Here is a 22179-nt window from a genome sequence, read left to right on the forward strand (position 1 = left end):
TGTGGTTACCCAATTCATATGTGGTATTTTTTATTTGGGGTCAAATGTCATTAAGGGGTCACTTCCGGTCTGAGACGAAAAACCTTCAAAATGCCCTTCTACCACAAGTAACATAGCAAAGTGGTGCCACGTGCACCCATGCATTGGCATTAGCCAATGTCTATGAGCGTTTTCATATATTTTGGGGTCAAAGGTCATTAGGGGTCACAACACGGCTGTGTTCGTGGGTTAGACCACAGCTAAGTCTAGTTTGTATTCTTTTTAGTCGGTCTTCGAATCGAAGGCGCTGTTCAATATGCAATACACCCCCTGAAATAGAACTCACACTTTCTCAGGAAGGCGCTTACACGTGACTTTCCTTTATTAACTTTTTGGTGTGCCGGGTCAAGCGTAAAAAATGTATGCAACACCTGAATGACTCGATCAGTTTCATTTTAGCCTCCATGTTTCAAACAACTGTGGCATACTACCCGTTGGTGCGTGTATAATTGTTTTAAAGTCAAGTATTTAAATCATAGTCGTTACTTAATCATGGGTAATGTTAACACCAAGAACATCTGCACGGATGAAGAGAAGAGCGAGCTTTCAGATGATAAACATGACTACCCGTTTGAAAACTTGGTATTTAACGGAGGTGGTGCAAAATGTATTGGACAAGTTGGAACTTTAAAGGTGTGTATAATTATATAGTGTTGTGTTGTGTTATGTTATACTAATGCAGCCGTCAAAGGGAATCTGGACCCTACCCTCCTCAAGACTTCAGCGTCTAATCTTTAACTTACTGGACAAAACCATAGGGTGAATCTAGACTAAAGCCAAGAATTTTCTGCTTTACAAATGCTAAATTCTGCTTTTCTCCGCTTTGTAATTTTAGCACATTCCTGACATTATAAAATTTCACAAGAATCATTGCGATGTTGCAAAGTTTGGATGGGTGATTGGGTATCATGGCTGCAATGGGAGGTAGGACAGGCGTTGTACGGTAAATCTATGACGGATTTTACTTTATTTTGATGAATTTTGAAGACCCATTTCATTTAGTATTTTATTTATTTCTTTTCAATTGCATTTTATTTCTTTTTCTGGGTCATTTTTGCTTATTTTTTCTCAGAAATGCGTTTTCCGCTTTACCTCCGAATTCGCGATTTTCGCGGAATTTCTGCAACGCGGAGAATTCTTGGCTTTAATCTAGACCCAGTGAGTTTGCAGATGCCGTGAATCTTCAACCAAACAAATAATTGCAAAGGTGAATCTTTGACTATTTTTTAAAATTATATATATGCTTTTACATAGAACCAGCACTTACAAATCAGGTGAATCTTGACCTAATAACTTTTTCTTGTGGTGAATCTTGAACTAATATTTATGGACGACAGGTGAATCTTTGCCTAAAAATAATTTTTGAAGGGTGAATCAAGGTGAATGGCTTAAGGAGGGTAGGTCCAAGACCCCCTTTGATGACTGCATAAATATGAAATCGACATACGGATATGACTTCGAACACTGAGGACCACGAGACACAAAGCTAAAAAGTCCATTTTACTACTTCTAAAGATGTTTTTAAAGGTGATATTTAGGTAATGAATCATTTTGATGTATTCACTGCAAAGTAATATGGCCTGCCTATACGCTCGTATGTTTATATTTGCACGGGTCGAAACGACCCAAGGCTAAAAACACTTTTACCCAAAATCACTTCAGAATGCACAACAAACACACTAAACATCTCAAAAAAAGTAACTAACTCCCCTTAAATAATGACCATTATTCAAAAACGGGCGATTGAATTACAAATCTGTAAAATGCGGTGGAAGCAGAATTTATTTCCGCACATTTTGACACCACATTTGAGCAAGTGATTAAGATTTGACGCCACAGTATACATTTAAATCAATGTAACCCATGATTTTGAAAGTTGCAGTAAATTGTATTGATTTTGTATTCACTATAATGGAAGGAAATCTGTGTAATGATATCTGAGTGTTTTGTATTGTATGTAAGTGCAACTTTCAAATCTGGACCAAATCACTACATTAAATTGGCCGGTGTTTTATTGTTTTCTGGGCTATCGTATCAAATGAGGTGTCAAAATGCGCATAAATAGTTTCTGCTTCCAACGCATTTTACAGATTTGTAGTACAATAGTCCCTTTTGAATAATGGTTATTTTTAAGGGGGGCTAGTTACTTTTTTTGAGATGTTTATTTGTATATTAAGTTAACAAAAACAGTTTATTTCTAAAGTACAGCATGCATGGACAATGCATGGACACAATAAATCATACAAATAACAGATCTTACTACATCAATATTACAAGCTTCTTTTTGGAAGTTCCAGTCGCATTTGTCAAACTGAATGGCATAACTTCGTACTGGTAACTTTATACCAAAAATGGTGTACAAGATGCAGAAATCTCTTTGTCACGGGCTGTGAGTGGAACCTGCCAGTACCCTTTCAAACGATCAAAACTAACAATACTTTGCATTACTATTTCTGGCTATGCAATCATCAATTAATTTGGAATAGGATACGAGTCTGTCCTTGAATGAACATTTGCAGCTTGCATGAGTGCAACTATCCAAATCACCGAGCTTGGGAACAAGAATACATGGTAAAGTCCATTCACTACCTCAATGTTAGATGGTCGGTTTTACTTTCGATTAAGGTGGTCAAAGGTGCTTTCCCCCTTTTAATCACCTTAATCTTGTATCTATTTTAGCTACAACATGCACACATTTTAATTTGACATAAACAAAATAAGGTGTGCGACGAAAATTTATCAATATCATACCGTGAAATAAAATTTAGTAAAATATAAGATAACTTTGCATAAATGTATTCTTTTATCACGAATAGCAATACAATACCCAAAGCCAAGGTCATTTCCGCGATACCAAGATACTTAAACTATTATACTTTTGCACGTACACCAATAATCTAGAGCCATACGTTTACCGTGATACGGAAAACAGACGAATTTCGCGGAAACGAAGGTCAAAAACTGAAAACAGGTTTTCATGTAATCAGAAAAATAAAATTGAAATAATTGAAAAAGTGAATAAAATACAAGGAAAAAATCAAGAAATGTGTGTCTGTTGTTGTTTTCAATCAAATAAACGTGTAAAAAGTGCGGTACATGTAGTACAACATGTTTTGAGGGGAAGTAGTCAAAACTACTGGTCCCGAGGTGTTAGATGATTTGACTACTTCCCGACGAGGAGTCACTTTACTTTCAACTTTAGTTCTTTATTGAATTATTATTATTGTTTTATAGCGCCTATAGAAGCCTTCGGGTATTGGGCGATATAGCAAAAACCTGTTTATTTATTTATTATTATTATTATTATTATTATTATTATTATTATTATTATTATTATTATTATTATTATTATTATTATTTATTATTATTATTATTATTATTATTATTATTATTATTATTATTATACTTCTTGTAAAACGGACAAAACATGGTAAAACGGACAATTTCTAATTAAGATTTATTCTTTTTCTTAGTATTTTTTAACCTTAATTCTTTATATGCATATTTGCATAATTAATGAGCTAATTAATTATGCAAATATGTAAATAAGGTGGCGGCTTCTCTATATAATACATAAGACCAAGTTTCAGTATAAAATATAAATAAAAGTACCATGAACATTTATGCATTGGTTTTTAGCAAAATATTGGCAAAAATTACATATTAATGAGCGTTTACAGTCCTTTTAGCTCATTAACTATACTGATTATTGATATAAACAATACGATACAAAGAAAATATAATTTGATGTATTATGGAAACCGTATGTCCGATTTGCTTCAACAAAATGCATATTGCTCAGTGTACTTTACCCAACTCAATTGATCTGCTTAAAACATTCTCAAAGCATTTCCTTATTTCTAGAAATGCCTCCAATACCACCTTAAATCGTGACGAATCCTACTCCATATGCAAGAAGTTAATACCAGGACAGGGATAAACTGCCTGAGGGCATGAATATCTGGTCACTCATTGCGTTTAGTCTTGGTCTTACTCAACCATGTACTCATAGAGCACTGATATGTGTAACCTATTTTATATTTACTTAATATTTTCACTTCATAAAGTTTTTTTAGTGCCAGGAAGCAATTACAAATACCAACAGCAACATATAACCATGATAAACCAGAGTCCATATCATAGTAAAACTTGTAGTGAACATAGCTTGCTGCAAAAATTATAATTATATGTGATGCGATCAAGCAGAACCAGTCGGAACTCGGAAATATTAAATTTTCAGTTTCTTATAGGCTACTAAATAGCATTTACAAAGCTGCTTTTGCAGAAAAACCCATTGAAATTGGACAACCAGTTCCAAAGACATTAGCAATTAAAGTGTTTCCAAAACAAGAGGAAACAAAAGGAAATATTCGCTTTGTTTGGCTATATCTCAAAATCAATATTGCCGAGTTCCGACTGATTTTGCTTGATCGCGTCACATATACTGATACTGATTTTGCTGTGGGAGCAGAAACCAAGACTAACGTAGACAAGAGTCACACACTAGAAATTTACCCGGGCATGGTATGTTCATACAGACCCAAGTCCACCTTTTGTCAACTGGTCAATAGTGACATATGGTATGAATACACCAGTAGAAATTCTAGCTGTCAATTTTAAAAATCTGCATTAAAAAGTTTTAAGGATATGTCCACGAAATGACGTGTAATGATATATAAGGGATGAAATCAGAAATCGACCGCTGGATGACCGGCGGTTGAACCGCGTTCCATTGTTTAGAACAATAGAAACCGGCTCAAACCGGACGGAACCGCCCGGAAACGGCGGTCAACCACCGATCGAGTTTTGATTTAATCCCTAACATGATCCCCATTCCACATTTCATCACAATCCCGCTTACGCATGTGTAAAATATGGTGCTCAAAAGAGGGAGTGACACTGACCCATGCCATATGAGCACTCACCCTCCTGTCAATACATAACGAATCAACCACACACACATGAACTAATAGCGTCACACTGCTGTGATGTGCCCTGAGGAATTTAATTTGATTATTTATCTTTGTGTACCATTAAAATCTATTTCATGAGACATTTTAGGGATTCCCCTCTCATGCATCAAGTTGAGCAACAAGAAATTGAATCGTTTCTAATTTTGGATAGTTGGGAATTCCCCTGAGATTGCAAAGTGAAAATGACATCATGTTGGGAAAAACCCACAGGAAGTGATGTAATATGAAAGGTTAATGTTTATAGTTATTCTTAGGAATTTCCCAGATTACATCATATTGTGAATGAAGTAATTGGCTATTAATAGAATGGGACTTTTTGTTTAGTATAATATAAGAAAATGTGAACACAATTATTCTAGTAATAGTGTGCTTACTATACAGTCCGTATGCCTTCAAAGAAAGGATATTGCGAACCAGACATATCTAATGTGGTCAATGTACAACTATCCAGTGATATCGTTTTATCGTATGAATAACAATATAACAGTATTGATATTTCATCTAGTCTTGTATGGAATGACCATGTTAGACGTGTTGTCAACAAGTGCAATAAAAAGTTGGGTATGATAAAACGTGCAGTAGGTTTTAATGCTCCCGAAAGGACACTTTTTACTGCACTGGTCAGGAGTGATGTGGAGTATGCCAGCTCTCTCTGGAGTGGTACATCAAAACGTAATCTTCGATTAATTGAAGGCATCCAGAGGAGAGCAACAAACTATACTCTACATTACCCTGATTTAGACTATCGTGAGAGGTTAACTAAATTAAACCTCCTTCCTTTGTCTTTTAGACGTGAAATCCTTGATCTCACATTCTTTTTTAAATGCAAAATGGAACTTTATGACCTTAATCTTAACCATTTTGTCGTTTTTAACTCCACCCTCAAGGACCGTCCCACCACCAGATTATCTGCTGACCCCCTATTGTTGATTCCCAAACGATGCAAAACCGAATCTCACAGGGCCGGGCACAGGGCATCGTTTTTCAACCGTATCGTTCCCCTGTGGAATCAACTTCCTCTCACAATTAGATCCACTGTCAACATGTCCTCTTTTAAGAGCCAGCTCTCTGAGTGGTACAAGAACAAACTAGAGGAGAGTTTTGATCCTTACAACACATGCTCTTGGGTTACATGTTGCCAGTGTTCTGGTTGTAGGCTTGTGTAGGTTTTATTTTATTTTTTTTTTTTTTTTCAAATATATTTTTTTTTTAATTTTTACGTTGGGGGGAGGGTGTGTCCATATTGTTTTGATCCTTGGTGGGACTGTCCTAGAGGTGCTTTGCACCTGTTAGTCCTTGCCTTTCACTGGTGGACAATTTTATCTATACTTCTTCTTTTTTGTATGTACTTTTGAATATTCATGTGCAATAATATTTTGATGTTATATTATAATTATTGTATACACCAGTGATAAAGTGTAATAAATAAAATAAATAAAAATAAAATAATAATAATAATAATAATATGTACACTTGTAAAGCGCGCAGATCCGCAATAAACGCTCGTGGCGCATACAGAGCAAAAACAAAAAATACCAGCAGGAAAAATGGAAACAAGGAACAAATGCAATCAACAATAGAACATTTCAAGATACATGAATTAAAAATAACAAAGTAAACTACAAATTAATCCAGCTCATAAGCAAGCTCGAAAAAATATTTCTTGAGTGAGGATTTGAATGACTCGATTGACGAGCAACTGCGAATAAAATTGGGAAGACTGTTCCATATGCGAGGGGCTGCCACAGAGAAGGCGCGATCACCCCATGACCGAGATGATTTAGGTTGAACAAGGAGAGTTTTATTTGCAGAACGGAGACCGGGGCGAGAAGGGTTGTAAAAGTCAATAAGTTCATATATGATGGGGAGCAATTCCATTGACAACACGGTAAGCGAGCAACATAAGTTTGTATTTAAGCCGGAAGTTAACAGGGAGCCAGTGTAAGTCAAACAAAACAGGAGAGATGTGTTCAGAAGGTTTTGTGCGGGTGACCAGTCTAGCAGCGGTATTTTGTTTGCGTTGCAGTCTGTGAATCTGATCTTTTGAAAGTCCAAACAGAATGGCATTACCCATGTCCAAGCGAGATGATACAAAAGCATGGACCAATTGTTCTGTGGCTTGTGGGCTGAGGTATCTTCGAATCTTGCCAAGGTTTCTGAGTTGAAAAGAGGCAGATTTAATAACAGATGAGATATGAGGAACCAGAGTCATTGTACTGTTCATAATAACACCAAGATTGCGAACTTGTGAAACGGGAGCAATAGTTGAATCACCAATTTCTATGTGTGGTATGGTAATCTTACTGAGAGTATGTTTAGAACCAATGAGTATGAACTCCGTTTTATTGTCATTAAGTTTCAGGTAGTTGTCTTTCATCCAATGACAAATATCTTCAACACATGCTTCCATTCGAGAAATACAGTTGTTGGCAGCCTCTTGGTTTGGGTCAAAAGCAGAGTACAATTGGGTGTCATCTGCATATACTTGGTATTCAAGTCCATGTTTCAGGATTATATTGCGAAGAGGGGAAGTATATATGACAAACCACTGCGGGCCTAGCACTGAACCCTGAGGCACAGAATAGTTCAGGTGTACAGTATTCGAAGATGATTCGCCTACACGGACACACTGAGCTCTGTCCTCAAGATAGGATTCACACCATCTCAGCGCTGTCCCTTTGATAAAAAATGTCAGCTTCGAGTCTAGATAACAAAATACTATGATCGACGGTATCAAAGGCAGCGCTGAGATCGAGTAAAACCAGTGCTGTAATTCTCCCATTGTCCATTTCACGAAGAATGTCATTATGAACTCTTGTTAAAGCAGTTTCAATGCTATGATTCGGTCTATACGCAGACTGAAAGGGGTCTTGCAAGTTGTATTGAGTAATGATACACCATAGGCGAGCATTAACAACACGTTCAATCAGTTTCCCAAGGAAACTCAAATTAGCAACAGGTCTATAGTTCTTCAAATCCTGTTTGTCAAGACCTGATTTCGTCATAAGAGGGCGGATGTAAGCAAGCTTGAGCTCACTTGGAAAAGTACCTGAGACAAGAGATTTGTTAACGATACATGTCAAGAATGGAATAATATCATTAGCACACTCTTTAATTAGCCACGTCGGTAGAGGGTCCAATTCACATGTACTAGATGGTGACTTAATGAGAATTTTTGTCACCTCTTCCTCGGTGGCTGGTTCAAAATTTGTAATACGGGTAACATGAACACAAGAATCATCATTTGGCACATCACAATATTTGCTAAAACTACTACGGATGTTTTCAATCTTGTCAACAAAATACTCAGAAAACCTATTAGCAAGAACAAGATCAGATGAGCTACTTAGAAGTACTGACTCCTTGTTCTTATGCAACAGATTATTTACTACACTATACAGACTCTTTTGGTCACCATCACACATATCAACAGAAGCAGAATAGTAACTTGTCTTGGCATCATTAATCATATGTTTAACAACTTGACGCTGCTTACAATACAATTGGCGGTCTATCTTAAGCTTAGACTTACGCCACAAATGATATCGGAGAAGATCTAGAATACGTCAAAGTGCGTAGGTCCTCCAAGAAAGGAATATATTCTTCTGTCGACTTGCTGAGTCTATGAAACAACACGTCTGTCATTATAAGTGGAAACACAGGTCAGTTTCCTGAAGAAATTGTGTGATAGGTAAAAATAGCACTATTTTGGAGATGGTCAACCGTGCGAGGATATAAAAGTCTTCAGTGAACTTCGCTGAATATTGATCTTTGCTGGACAAGTGAATCAGGATATACATCAAGAACATTGAGGACATGAACTTTACAATCAAGAACAAGAAGGCTGCTAGATACGTAAATTTAATGACTCACACAATGATTGTTACTTTTTTTTGAATAAAATACTTCGATATTGTTAACTTAATTAATCAGTGTGTTTTGTTGTGCATTCTGAAGTGAATGTGGGAAAAGGTATTTTGGCCTTGAGTCAGATTAAGCTACTCGTAATACTGCAGTGAGGACACATATTGTGTTCCATGAAGGAATCTGAAAAGCTCACAACATACTTTTACATAATTAATTTGAACACTTACAACATTTCGTGGTACATACTGTATATATAGCCCAGTATTACTATTATTCCTTTCACATACACCAAAATCCGGTGGAAATCACACGTCGATAAATACTGATCGCGCTGGCTCTATGGCCACATGGTAGCATACAAAATTTCATTGTTTTTGGTTTTTTTCTCTTTTTCTCCTACCAGGTTTTTGAAGAACTCGGCATTCTGCAGAGGATTACTCGATTTGCAGGAACCAGTGGTGGTTCTATTACCGCCACACTGGCAGCACTTGGGTACACAGCAAACGAGATAGAGCACATCATGATGAAAATGAACCTGGAACGGCTTGCTATAGGTATAGGCCAATCAAATTAAGGAAAATCAGAGCTAATTGTAACAGAAACCAGGGCCGGATTTACCTTTTTGGGGGCCCTGGGCCAGGCCAAAATTTGGAGGCCCCAAACTCACCATGAGGAAGGCATGTGTACTGAACTTGACTGAAGTGGTCAAGTTTTGGTTTAGGTATAAGATCGACGGTGTCGGCGGGAGCATTACAATTTAGAGGGAAACGAGCATAGATTTTATTAGGACATTTGCATATGAAGCGCGCGCGACAAATTTAAATTTCAGACTATTTTAGCCCCAAATGAAAGTGAATTTTGCTACATAATGGACCATTGCGAAACGCATAAAATTTGGCAATTTTACCCTATTTTGGCCCAATACATGGAGTTTGGGGGCTAAAAAGGAAGATGCATAGGGCAATTTTTGGGGCCCTGGGTCCGGGCCCATCTGGCCCAATGGTAAATCCGGTCCTGCAGAAAGCATTTAATCACCATTCAATGTTTCCTTGTCATTCCAATTGACCCCTCTGTTGCGTTTATTTATATTAACATTTGCAGCTGCAGCCATGATGATATCACGCAGAAAATTACTCTCCTTAAAATTTTGCGCGAGTGATATACTCACAGTTATATTCGACAGCCCAAAAGTGCTGTCCACACGTAATTACTATTACCGGACGTAACGTTTCGATCGGTCTTAACAGCTGTTAACCCTGCTCATCTTCGGCTTTAAATTGTCGGATTTAAAGCACATTACGTCGGATATAACTCTCATTCACACTGCCACTTATATCCGATACTATTACCGACGTAATTTAAGTCCGGTTATAAGTGATTTAAGTCCGACTGTGTGAACACGACTAAAATGTAGAGAACCTTTCGATATGAGTTTTGGTTTTCTCATTCTATTCACCGTAGAAGTGACGTAATAATCGGATTAACTACATAGCAATAAATGAATGCAATTTTTGAGTAGATCGTCCTGCACTACAAGCTGATTGCACTAATCACCTGTGGATGTCAGCAAACATAGATTGAATACAATACCGCTGTTTTTCAAAGATACTAATCTTGCAGGTGCGAGTGATCAGCCTTTCTTTGACATCTATGGTTCAATGCATATGTACCGCGTTTACAACCGTTGTAGTGCAAGGCGATATATTCAAAATTTGTATTCATATATTGCTATGGTATTTAGTCCGATTAATTACGTCACTTCTACGGCGAATTCTGCCCCACAGTGATTCTACCCAGAAAAAAATAAACCACCATATTGTAGTGTACTGACTATAGGTGGCGACATCATCGAATTCAACAGCTTATATAGGGACAGTACGCCTAATCTGGTCAATTCGTCTGTATGTGGAAATCACTACGTGACAACGATACCATCTAGGATGGTTTTAGGAGATACTAAATACGTTTATATGTCCACGACAATTGTTAGTCTGAAGTGTGTATTTCTTGTATGCCAAGACAAAACAAACAAAGAAATCAAAAGTGTAAAATAATCTTAATAACCTAAAAATACCGATTTATATTTCGTTGGCAGGTCAAAGGTGTGGGTGTTGCTCATACATTCAATACTTTTGCAATTTCCTGAACCATTTCGGACTTCACCCTGCTAACTTGTTCACCGACTGGCTAGGAAACACAATACATCAAAAAATGGGTGATTCAGATGCTACATTTGTGCAGGTAATAATGATACAAACTATATAGTATTGCGTCCAACTTCACATTAACACATGTTCCAAAACATCAAGTACGAGGGGCGGTCAAAAATTTCGTAGAACAAGGTATGCTACTTTGTCGCACGGTAATGAATTTGGTGTCATTTGAAAGCTTGTTCCTTCTAAACATTACTGTAAAAATATTTGATATGGGCAGGATACTCCTCAGATGAAGCCTAACTCCTTAAATTCACAGGTACTACCAGAAGTGAACACATGCTCATCATGGAAGTTTCTTCCGACGGTGGTGAAAACACAAATGAAATTTAAAAATTTACAGTTGCTGTAAATGTTGATGAAGTCCTTGAGACTTAACAACAGCGAAATGGTCCTTAGAGTTCAAGTATGGAATGAGCGTCCTTGAAGATCATCTAAGGTCCAAAAGCTTTGCTGACGTCACCACTAATGATATACGTGTTAGTACAGTGGCATTGACAATGAATAAAGAACCAAACAAGAACGACTCTGATGAAAGTGTTTTTCAACATCAATCCATTAACACTTGTGTATTCCAGGGTGTCTTCTGGATAATAATAATAATAATAATAATGGACATTTATAAAGCGCAGAAAACAAAGGGTCTCTAGGCGCTGCACAAAAGGAAAAATACCGTTAACTACAAACATCTTAAAAACTACAGAAGCATAAAAACCCATCAAAATAATATCAATTATTAAATCTTAATCTACAACAGGATATAAAACCAGCAATCATAATAATACACAAACATCAATAATGCTGAGCCAATTTACACTTAAAGCTAAAAACGACTAAAATCAGCCAAATATACACATGCTGAGATCATTAAAACACAATAATCAATCATAGAGTACATAATCAGAAATAATGTGAAATAACATGGTTCATGAGCAGTTCAGCAGTAAGCCTGGTTGAAAAGATGAGTTTTGAGATGAGTTTTAAATTGGTAAATTGTGCCGGAGTTTTTAATATGAGAAGGAAGAATGTTCCATAACTTTGGTGCAATCACAGAGAAGCTCATTCCATAGGTAGTTGTGTGGCTGGAATGGGGTCCGAGAATCTTAATACACAGAATTAATACAAGTTGACCTAATCTGGTCCACACCTTCTATACACTTGGAATGTGGACAAGTTTCATCTACATTTTTTACTCAACACAGAGTAAAAAGGTCACATCTCAAATTACTCAATATTGAGCTCTATTACTCAATGTTGGGTAATTTTTCACTCACTTGTTGAGTTGTGACCTATATGAGCTCAATTTTGAGTAATTTCTTACTCAACTGTTGAGCTGTGACCTTTTTACTCAGTGTTGAGTAAAATATTTTTTGCAGTGTAGTATAAGGCACTGTAACACGGATCATTTTATATGGGATACGTCCCTATGTGATGATACAATTGACAGTATGTCATGTATAGCCAATATATTCAATAAATAAATGTGTTATTTTTTAGTTATATAACAAAACAGGAAAGGAACTCGCGATAACTGCAACCGATGTCACACGACAGAATGGAGCTATATTCCACGTTAAAACTACCCCTGACATGTCCATCAAAATGGCTGTGCGCATGTCCGTAAGCATTCCAGGTGAGAATTTCAATCTTACAAAATAATTATAACAAAGAAAAACTGAATCCCGCGCCCTTTTATGCAACTTTTAAGTTCCTTACATCCACATAACTTGAATTATGCCAACAGGTCAATATACAAATATTGCATGTTTATGAGTACAATGGTAAGGATATGTGACGTGTCATGTCAAAAGGAGACACTTTTGGGCAGGATCGTAAATGGAGAAATAGCCAAAAATCTACCGGTGGGTGATATTTTCATAATTCGGGTTTGTTGCGAATTTGTGAGGTTATTAATGTTAAAAATATTGTCTGATAGTTTCAGACCGGAATATAACTAGCATCTTGTATTTTTGAGACATTTTTCAAGGTAATTCCTACTCTCAACATTGTCAATAATATTTTAAAAGGCCGATATCTCAATTTCCAATTTTATAATACCATAACTTTCGAACTCAATATCTTCGCTTGGGAATGTGCGATTTCATTGGGGAAAACGGTGTTGTGGAGCAAAATATCTCTATATTTAAGATATGTAAAAACCTCAAAATTGATAACCTGCCCAAAAGTGTCTCCTTTTGACATGACACGTCACATATGTTCATGAGGTGAAATATGTATTGTTCTATTCAACGAGGCTTTGCCGAGTTGAATGGAACAGTTCATATTTTTGTTCATTTTTTGCCTTTTTTCAAAAATGACAAAAATAATCAATAATAATTGACCAATTAAATGATAAGTTATATGAGTTATATAACATCACCTATCAAATTGCTAATTTATTTTACTTTCTTTTATACAACAATATACTACTATAGTAAAATAGTAAGAACAAAACCAAAGCTTTGACGATATCGACGATTTTGCCTATCATGGTCATTCATCAGGTATCATCAGAATGTTGATGGATCATCCTTACTTCCAGTTAAATGTATTCCGACTGTAGAGTGTTAATTTTCAGTCAGGAGAGGATCATACACGTGATCCTCTCCTAACTGAAAATACACCCTCTACATAATACAAATTAACCACTATGATGACAATAATAACCATTGCTTTTACACGTTGTTACAACTCTGCATTTTTTGTGTAAGAAATTGATGTTTACATGCGTGGTTTAAAGTATTTGAAAAATGCCACCACCACCCCCTCCCCGGTGGTTTTCTTGCATTTTAACAGTCTAAACGCAGGACAACCGATTGTTATTGTTCTGCAAGGCTCACTCAGTCATTTAATAAGGCAATACAAACGATCGAATTTGGTATTCAAATGAACAAAATTTTGAGTTACACCTTTTCAGTGTAAAATTTTTTTTCTCGGCCAAATGAAAAGCAATAGTTTTAATTTTTTCAGTAAATGTCAGGAAAAACTGTAATGCTTGATACTGTATTTTTTTTTCAAATCTTAGTGTTAAACTTAGTCGTGAAATTCAGTCATTTAGTGTAAGATTTTCGATTTTGATAGGCTTCAACTCTGCCCGCGAGCCTTTTTTGGATCAACCTTTTAGCTTTTCAAAGTAATATAGTTCGCTAAAGAAGGATTTTTCCCAACTTTCTAACGCACATCACCGTGAGCGATATATCATAGTTTTGTCAGAATTTCCGTTTTGATTCCATAATTTTTGACTACCAGCTGAAAAATTTCAAATCCACGCGTGAAATACTAGCATTGTGGATCGATATCTCTGGGTGCCCGGCCTGGATACAGTTTTGCCAGAACTTCAATATAGCAAAGAAATTACCTAGTGTTTCGGTATAGTGCCTTTTGTTTGTGTTTGTTTGAAATTGCTTAAACCCACCGAAAGTCATAATGAAGCAGCCAAAACAATACAAGGTTAAACACGGAAGTTTATAACAACCTATTATAATGACCTAAAGGAAAACTCATTTATGGTAACAATGAGCCTTGCATTGTAAGTCATGGTTAAAATGTGTTGAGGCCCCATAGGCCTACATAATATTACATACCGGTACCTTATAATATTTATATAGCACGGCTATAGCTATACATTTAGAAAGTAGGTCCTATAGCGCTAAATTATGACAAATAGGCCTACACAAACCCGTGGACCTCATCCTAGGTAAATAAATAAACAAACAAACAGACAAAATGGTTTTCATAATCATGGAATCCATAGCCCCTATAAATTGAAATTGCAGGCTATCACGGGAGCAAATTTCCAAAATCCACCTCATTTACCAGAATTGGGGATTTGGGCTACCAAATCGCTGGTCAGGCAATCCTGGTTTTCAATGGAAAAGGGACCTGGGTTGACAACAATTGAAATATCGATTATTTCTGCTGGTTGCTCTCGAGGTAAAGTACAAGGTTTGACATTTTCGGAGCATGAAGGGGAAAAGGGGAAAATAAAACGGAAATTCTGACAAAACTATAATATATAGACCCACACGATGTGCTTTACAGTGGTGGGAAATATCTTTCTTTAGCAAACTATATTAGTTAAAAAATGAATTCTGTAAAAAGCTCACGGGAGAACTAAAGGCCTATAAAAATAAAAAATATCACACTAAAAGACACAATTTGATGCTTAATTTTAACACCAGGATTTTAAAAAAAAATGTTCATCCAAGCACTATGTTTTTATTTGACATTACTGAAAAAAAAAAAAAAATTGCTTTATATTTGACCGAGAAAATAAATTTCATAGCAAAAAGGTGTATCTCGGAATTGTGTTGACTTTAACATGTATCGATCGACTTTTAGCGCGACTAAGCAGAACAAAAGATCGGTTGTCCTGCGTTTAGACTGTTAACTATTTTATGAATCGGAGTAGCTTGATAACGTTTCATCCCTCTCTTTCACAAACTTTTTAGTCACCGTACACATGGTACACATTTCAAGTGTCTTTGGTTAATATTGATCTACTGAAATTTAAATCTTCTGTGTGCATGGAGGCAGGACGGATGGGTTGTTATCAAGTTTGAAATAGGCACAAAAGGAGACATGAAAAATGTGACAATTGTCTCTAGAAAACATTTTAATGAAAATAAATAAAAGGTAAATGTTGTTTTCTGAAGCACCTCTGAAAATGTTCCATTGGATGTCTTACACGTTTTAAAATTGTCTTTTGTTGACATGATATTTTAATATCTGTAGAATTTTTCTTTTTTCTTTTATCAAATGTGGCACAACGGTTTTAAATATCAAATTCTGCAGTAAGAAAGCTATTAATTCATTGACCTATGTTAAATTGTCAACAGCTCAGGAAAATTCCAATATCCTGTGGTTTACATACTGACGTATGAGCAACATCCGCCACTATGTGATGCGACGACAATCGAATTTGATGACATTTAGGCGTAATGATATTAGGCATAGAAAACTAAATGACGCGAGGAATCCAACTAGCACAACATGTTTCTGCTAAAATTTGCAATTTTGAGAAAATATAATATTTGATTTTACTTTACTGCCTCGAGGCTGGCATATGGACTATAGTACACGTAGCATATCCTTCAATTTCGCATTATTTTGTCCTACACGTACACCAGATTGTGTTGCGACTGACGATATCATTTATTTAGGTTGTTGCTTTACTTTGCGTCTTATTTCCTTCGTGATTTATTTGTTGTATTTATAAATTTATTTCAGGATACTTTACACCGAGCGCGGGCTATTTGTTGATGGTGGGCTTCTTCGTAACTATCCACTCATGGTGTATGACGGTAAGCAATCAACACAAGGCCGAAGAGTTTTGAACTGGGAGATCTAATATTATAGTTATCGTAAATATCCTAACGGTAGTGTTAACGTATCGTAGTGTCGTTCACTTTGGCTGGTGTTAGAACAATCATCGGAAAGCCATTCAGATCATATTGTTGACAATAGAACTATGTTTTCAAGTGACATCATATTGATGTATGTCGAGTTTGACAATGATGACGATTTTAAAAGTTCATTCAAAGCTCATTCTTCTCTAGTTGTAAACACCACATCACATCAATGAATTTATCCTCTTTATCACTACCAACAATAATATCGTCATATTATTTCAACTGCTTCATATTTTATTAGGTTGGTTCCTATCCCTGAAAAAGAAGACGGATTTCTGAAACAATTTAAATTTCAGGATCCAGCTCATCCAATGAAGGACTTTGCTAATCAATGGGACTTGGAAAAGCGCTTTGGGACACCCAGAGGAAAAACTGTCGGTGTCATGGTGGTATGTATGGATGTGTTCTTTATTCCATAATAAAGGTTTTCGACATCTAAATCAGTACTTAATGTGTGTCGCGAGTTTGTTGACTCTCTGAATCAGGTTGTTGCACCCACGTCTACCCCTAGTTCTTGCCACTCTTGTTGTCCAAGCTTAGCTGTTGCATTATGTAATGATGTCATCATTTCAATGTCTTTTCTATATGGCTCGGTCATTAGCTAACATTCTGCTTGAAAGTCTCTTTTATATTTATGATAATCACCAGGACTGTTCATAGTAGATTGTTATTTGTAAATTCACACAACTAGTCTAAAAAAATTCTACTTATATGAAAACTATTCAAAAAGAAATCAGATCGCCAAATACGTGTCTTAAGTTATATTGCTCCCCGTCTACAAAGCGAGGCGTCACCATGAACAGAGACGAGAGGCAATAAAACTTAAGTTACGTATTTTGACGATCTAATTTCTGAAGGAAGCTCCGTTGCCAAGCAGACATTTCTCTGGGAAATACAAAATTACAAATTGTGACTTTAAATTAATTTGGAGCATGTTTTTGCCCTTTTTATGATCTTACGGGACATTTTGTTGGTTTATAGTTCTTATATAAAAACTTCTTATATTCGTCAGTAATCAGTATACAGGTATTCGACGACTAAGCGCAGAGAATATTAGTAAATCAACTCCTTTCTCATTTCAGTACTCAGCATTTCAGCGGGATACTTTCAAGATTGATTTGGAGAAACGGACTGATGGTGATAAGCCTCAGGACCTTCCACATACTAAATTGGCAGAGTAAGCAGATTTTTGGGTTGTTTTGTTGTTTGTTTTTGTTTTATTATTATTTTTTTGTTTACAAGCCACCGAGAGCTACAACCAATGACAACCTTGGCGGAAAATGTTGCCACACCAAAGCATTAATTGGCCAACATCCTTCCCATCATCATTTCTACATTTCAGTCACCCAGCATTGTAAGATGCGGGTTGGGAAAGGGGAGAGTCTAAATTGAATGTGCATGCGGTACTGTCACATATTTAGCTCTGGTGATTGCTTGATTTTAACACCAGCACGTGATGGTGTGGCAACGAATTTCCGCCAGGGTTGTAGCTCTGGAGTGAATGACAAGACCAGGACTGTGTCGCAGAATATTTACTCCAAGTCGGTCTTCCAAAGGGCAGCTTATATGGGCAACAAATATAACGTAACTTGTCGCCTATGTGCGCTTTTAGTCAGGATATGGAGTTGAAATATAATATATATTATTACATTCATTAATACAACATCAACAGTGCGCCGTTTCTAAATGGACGGATTGATGATCTTCCTGTTGTTCTTTACCTAAATCAAGCAAGCGTAAAACTCGACTAGCCGAGTATACAAAGACAGCCGAGGAACATACCAAACTCAGCGAAGCACTGGACAACTTCATCATGTATCTAGACACTGGCGATGAATCGCCTATTTCCAGAGATGACTTCATCAAGAAAATGAACGAGGTAAAGAGCAAATAACATATTTGAATTCACCCTACCAGAATGTACAATATCGAGATAACGCTCTCGACAAATGGACCCAGTTTAGACAACCACCTTCCTGTAAAGATAGTATAAATGCAAAGGGGAATGATATCAGTAATGAAAATTAAGAATTTGATGGATGACAATCATATCCTATAGGTTAAAACCAGTGTTTATAAAGAACGCGCAATTTGGTCAGTTGTGCAATGTAGGTAATTAATTATTACAGCATAATCTTAGTGCAGCCAATGCATCATATGTAGTTATTCTGAGGGTATGGCAGCTGATTTTACGGATAGGATTACAAGTGCGCCAAGTGAAAATGTCGGAAATAAAAAATAAAAAATATAGATATCTACATCAATACCTATGCACATAAGCAGAAAATTGATCATGGTTACCCGCCTTGGTCACTTAGCATTGATTTCCTGTGTATACTTAATTTAAAGGCCAATGAACCTATGAAAAAGGACATACGTCGTCTGTTTGGTACATACTCTAGCCCGGCAGAACTATTCAGCAGACTGGATGTGGATTGTACTCAAAAGGTAATAATAATTGCGCCAAACATTCAATTAGGCCCTAAGATTAGCTTTGCTGAAAGCAATAACGTGCGATTGCCATCAAGACTTTTCCACAAAATGTAAGTTTTTGCTGATCACATTCGAGCTAACACATGAGGTATAAAAAACAAAGAAAAATGCTATTTCACTCCACCCCTATAATCATCGTCAATGCGTTTATTAGCTCGCGATCGTTATTAATTTGAGCAGAGCTTCAAAGCTCTTCAAGTCTTCACCCAGCTAGGACGTATAAATAAAACGATATACACAATTTTTATACGTCACCGTTTAACAACGATGCGGTCGCGTCGTCTGCGTGGTTTACTTCGCGAGGGCAGCTTTAGCTGCCCGAGCGAAGTAAACCACGCAGACGCGCCGGACGCGAGTTGTTAAACGGTGATGAACAACGGTGAAACATGATTGAATCCTTTCAACAACGAAAAGAAGCTAAAGATCGTATACTTCACGATTATTTTACGAGGAAATGTCATTCATTGTCACTAAGTCTTACAAAAACTTCGATGATTTCTCTGTTAATATCAGCAATAAAACTAATAAAACGGCAAAGTTTAGCCGCTACCTGAAAAATACTGAATTCAACTTGTAAGCTTGCATACGCATAAAGGTTCCAGGCATGACGAATCGCGAATTTTACGCGCTCTCGCGTAACGCATAGTCTCGCTCGCGTTCGCGTATACGCTACAGTAAAAGTGTGGATTCATCACAGATTAACAACGGTTGGCTCCTGTACAAAGGTATAAGAGGAGTTGTTGAATCTTAGATTAATAACACATATTTGAATATTCCATGCCTGTGCTCTCTAAGCATACTTTAATTCAGCTGACGCCGGTACCGAAGTTTCTCGCGCTATATGCGCTATTTTTGAGTTTGCTCACGCGGTACCTGAGTTAGCGTCGACCCCCGTAGGCAACATGCCATGTTTCCGCGGTATGGTTTCAATACACATACACATGATGCAAGAGGACTAGTTAAAGATGCAACAACATCCGTTTTACAGGTCACTGAACTTCTGCCGCCAGAAGATCAGTAGGGCTGATAATGTATCCAGGACTGGATGTGAAAATTTTCCACTCATAAAAGTATGTTCAGTTGCTCACATTATAGTTCAAATTATTACATGTAATAATATTATTTAATATTTTTAGCTCACGTTTGATGACCTGAGTTCTTCTGCAGAACGAAAAGGCTAAGATCTCTTGACAGAATTTCGACTTGAAACTGCCCCCGAATATCCTCGCACCCATTTCGAATATCTGTCAGATATCATTGACACCGTGACACTCAATGCAAACAGATATCAGTTGAAGGTAATTGAAATGACTCATTATATTATACGACGTATTCCAACTTCTGAGTGGCACATCCACCCTCAGACACCCTACATTAGTTAAAAATTCCGTTTGAGCAGTTTTCATTTTCCCCCGAAATTGTAAAACAAAAAATCGGTGGACGAGTGGCTGTAGAAATGTCATGCTTTCATTTACAAAGCAGCTTCTGCAAAAATAATAACGAGCACATAATCCTCATGCACATTCCAGGGTCAATGCCTTATATGTATCGGTCAATATAAGACAGCTTAGAACAAAATACCATGTTTAGAAACGCAAATTTAAAAACAACTGAAACAGTTCAAGGTCAAAGGTCATCCAGAGGTCATCGGGTCAAAACTGCTCTTAGTTACCAAACATTGGTCAGAAAACTTGCGAATTATTCTTTATATTGGTTGAGGTCATTAAATGCACATCAATACACAATCCGATATTTCGCGCAATTCTCATCATCCTCCGAAATCGTACTACACGTATACTTTGAAGTAAAGAGCGTCCCCATATTTTCTAGTTTAGTAGTGTGCGGTCTTACTATTACTGTTTTTCTGCTGACAGGAAGAAGACAAATTCCGTACAATCGGAATTAATACCGAATATCTAAAAACTCTCGACTTCACCATGCAAGAAAAGGACAAGGAGTACCTCATTGAGGTATATTGGTTTGTTTGTTTGTTTGTTAAATGCACCATTATAAATGTAATTTTTAGCAATTTGATGTCAATAAAGTGCACTTTCTGGATAAATGTGCTATGGGCATTTTAAGAAGAACATTCAATTTAAATACAATCCTTATCTGCTCTTATCTTTTCTTTGCCTTTTACCAGTATGCTTCGACTATATTTATAAATACGTATTTATAAATACGCACGTGACCCATGGGCATGACATATCAAGACTAGCAAGCGTAACCAAATCCTTGTGCCATTGAAAAGGATAAGAACTCTTTAGATTAAATATTATCAAATTAAACTATTAAATAGAAAACTTATTACACCAAGGGGGCTTCCGAATTTGTGATATGTTATCAAAAACAACATTTTGAAAGTATTTGCCGACGGAAAAAATATTTATCGACGGAAACGTTTACAATATAATCACAAAGTTGAACCAAATAGACAATTTTGCTGCACTGTCTGGCGTTGTTTACCGCCTTTGCAGTCAAATGTAAAGAAAGACTACCCGCTATGTAAAATCACTTCGAGACTTCCTATCTACAAGCTGTTATGGCAGCGCGGAAGTGGTCACGTGCGCATTTATATATACGTATTTGTAAATATAGTCGAAGCATACTATTTACATAATTTTCAATGTTTGTCTTCATGTCTAATTTAATTTGGTCTATACGTGACAATAGAAAATCAAATATAGCAATATTCCTGCAACCACCCAACCTCCTCTGTTATACCATGTTAAACGTTCCATGTTAACATTGTATTTGTTATTTTGTACAGCAAGGTAAAATCGGGACTCTGGCCTTCTTGAGAGAGTACAAAAAACACCCTCTACCACCAGGAGATGAAGCAAACGAGGCGTCAGATATGGCAATGGCATCTGGAGAACAGACGGCAACAAACTAAATTATTGTCATCTCATAATATCGTTGCGATTTTCGCATAATGTCTAGTATTAGATTACCATAAACCATCCGTATAAAACCCGGATAGTGACTATATTAAGAAAAAACGGCTTTACACTGTAAATAGATTACGATAACGTCGTCCTCTGTAGTCAATACTAATACAAGGCGTCGTGGATGATTTGTAGTCGTCTGCTATTTGTCAGTATGTATGATTTCACGATATGCAGGCAATATGATTTAGTTTATACAGTAAAGCTGAATTTATACTCGATCGCTGCTGCAGAA

General features: G+C 36.6%; 1 protein-coding gene across 1 annotated transcript; it reads left to right on the forward strand.

The window, feature by feature from the left end:
* The first annotated feature begins 425 nt into the window (after positions 1-425).
* On the forward strand, positions 426-22179 carry LOC140166600 (uncharacterized protein YqhO-like). The gene is made up of 12 exons (XM_072190102.1): positions 426-672; positions 9283-9433; positions 10975-11120; positions 12590-12725; positions 16322-16395; positions 16745-16892; positions 17586-17680; positions 18235-18382; positions 18853-18951; positions 20133-20294; positions 20871-20966; positions 21767-22179. Exons 1-6 carry the CDS (start codon positions 532-534, stop codon positions 16760-16762), a joined length of 666 nt encoding a protein of 221 aa, XP_072046203.1. The 5' UTR covers positions 426-531; the 3' UTR covers positions 16763-16892; positions 17586-17680; positions 18235-18382; positions 18853-18951; positions 20133-20294; positions 20871-20966; positions 21767-22179.

This window comes from Amphiura filiformis, chromosome 12, assembly GCF_039555335.1.
Source record: "Amphiura filiformis chromosome 12, Afil_fr2py, whole genome shotgun sequence".
Classification (NCBI taxonomy): domain Eukaryota; kingdom Metazoa; phylum Echinodermata; class Ophiuroidea; order Amphilepidida; family Amphiuridae; genus Amphiura; species Amphiura filiformis.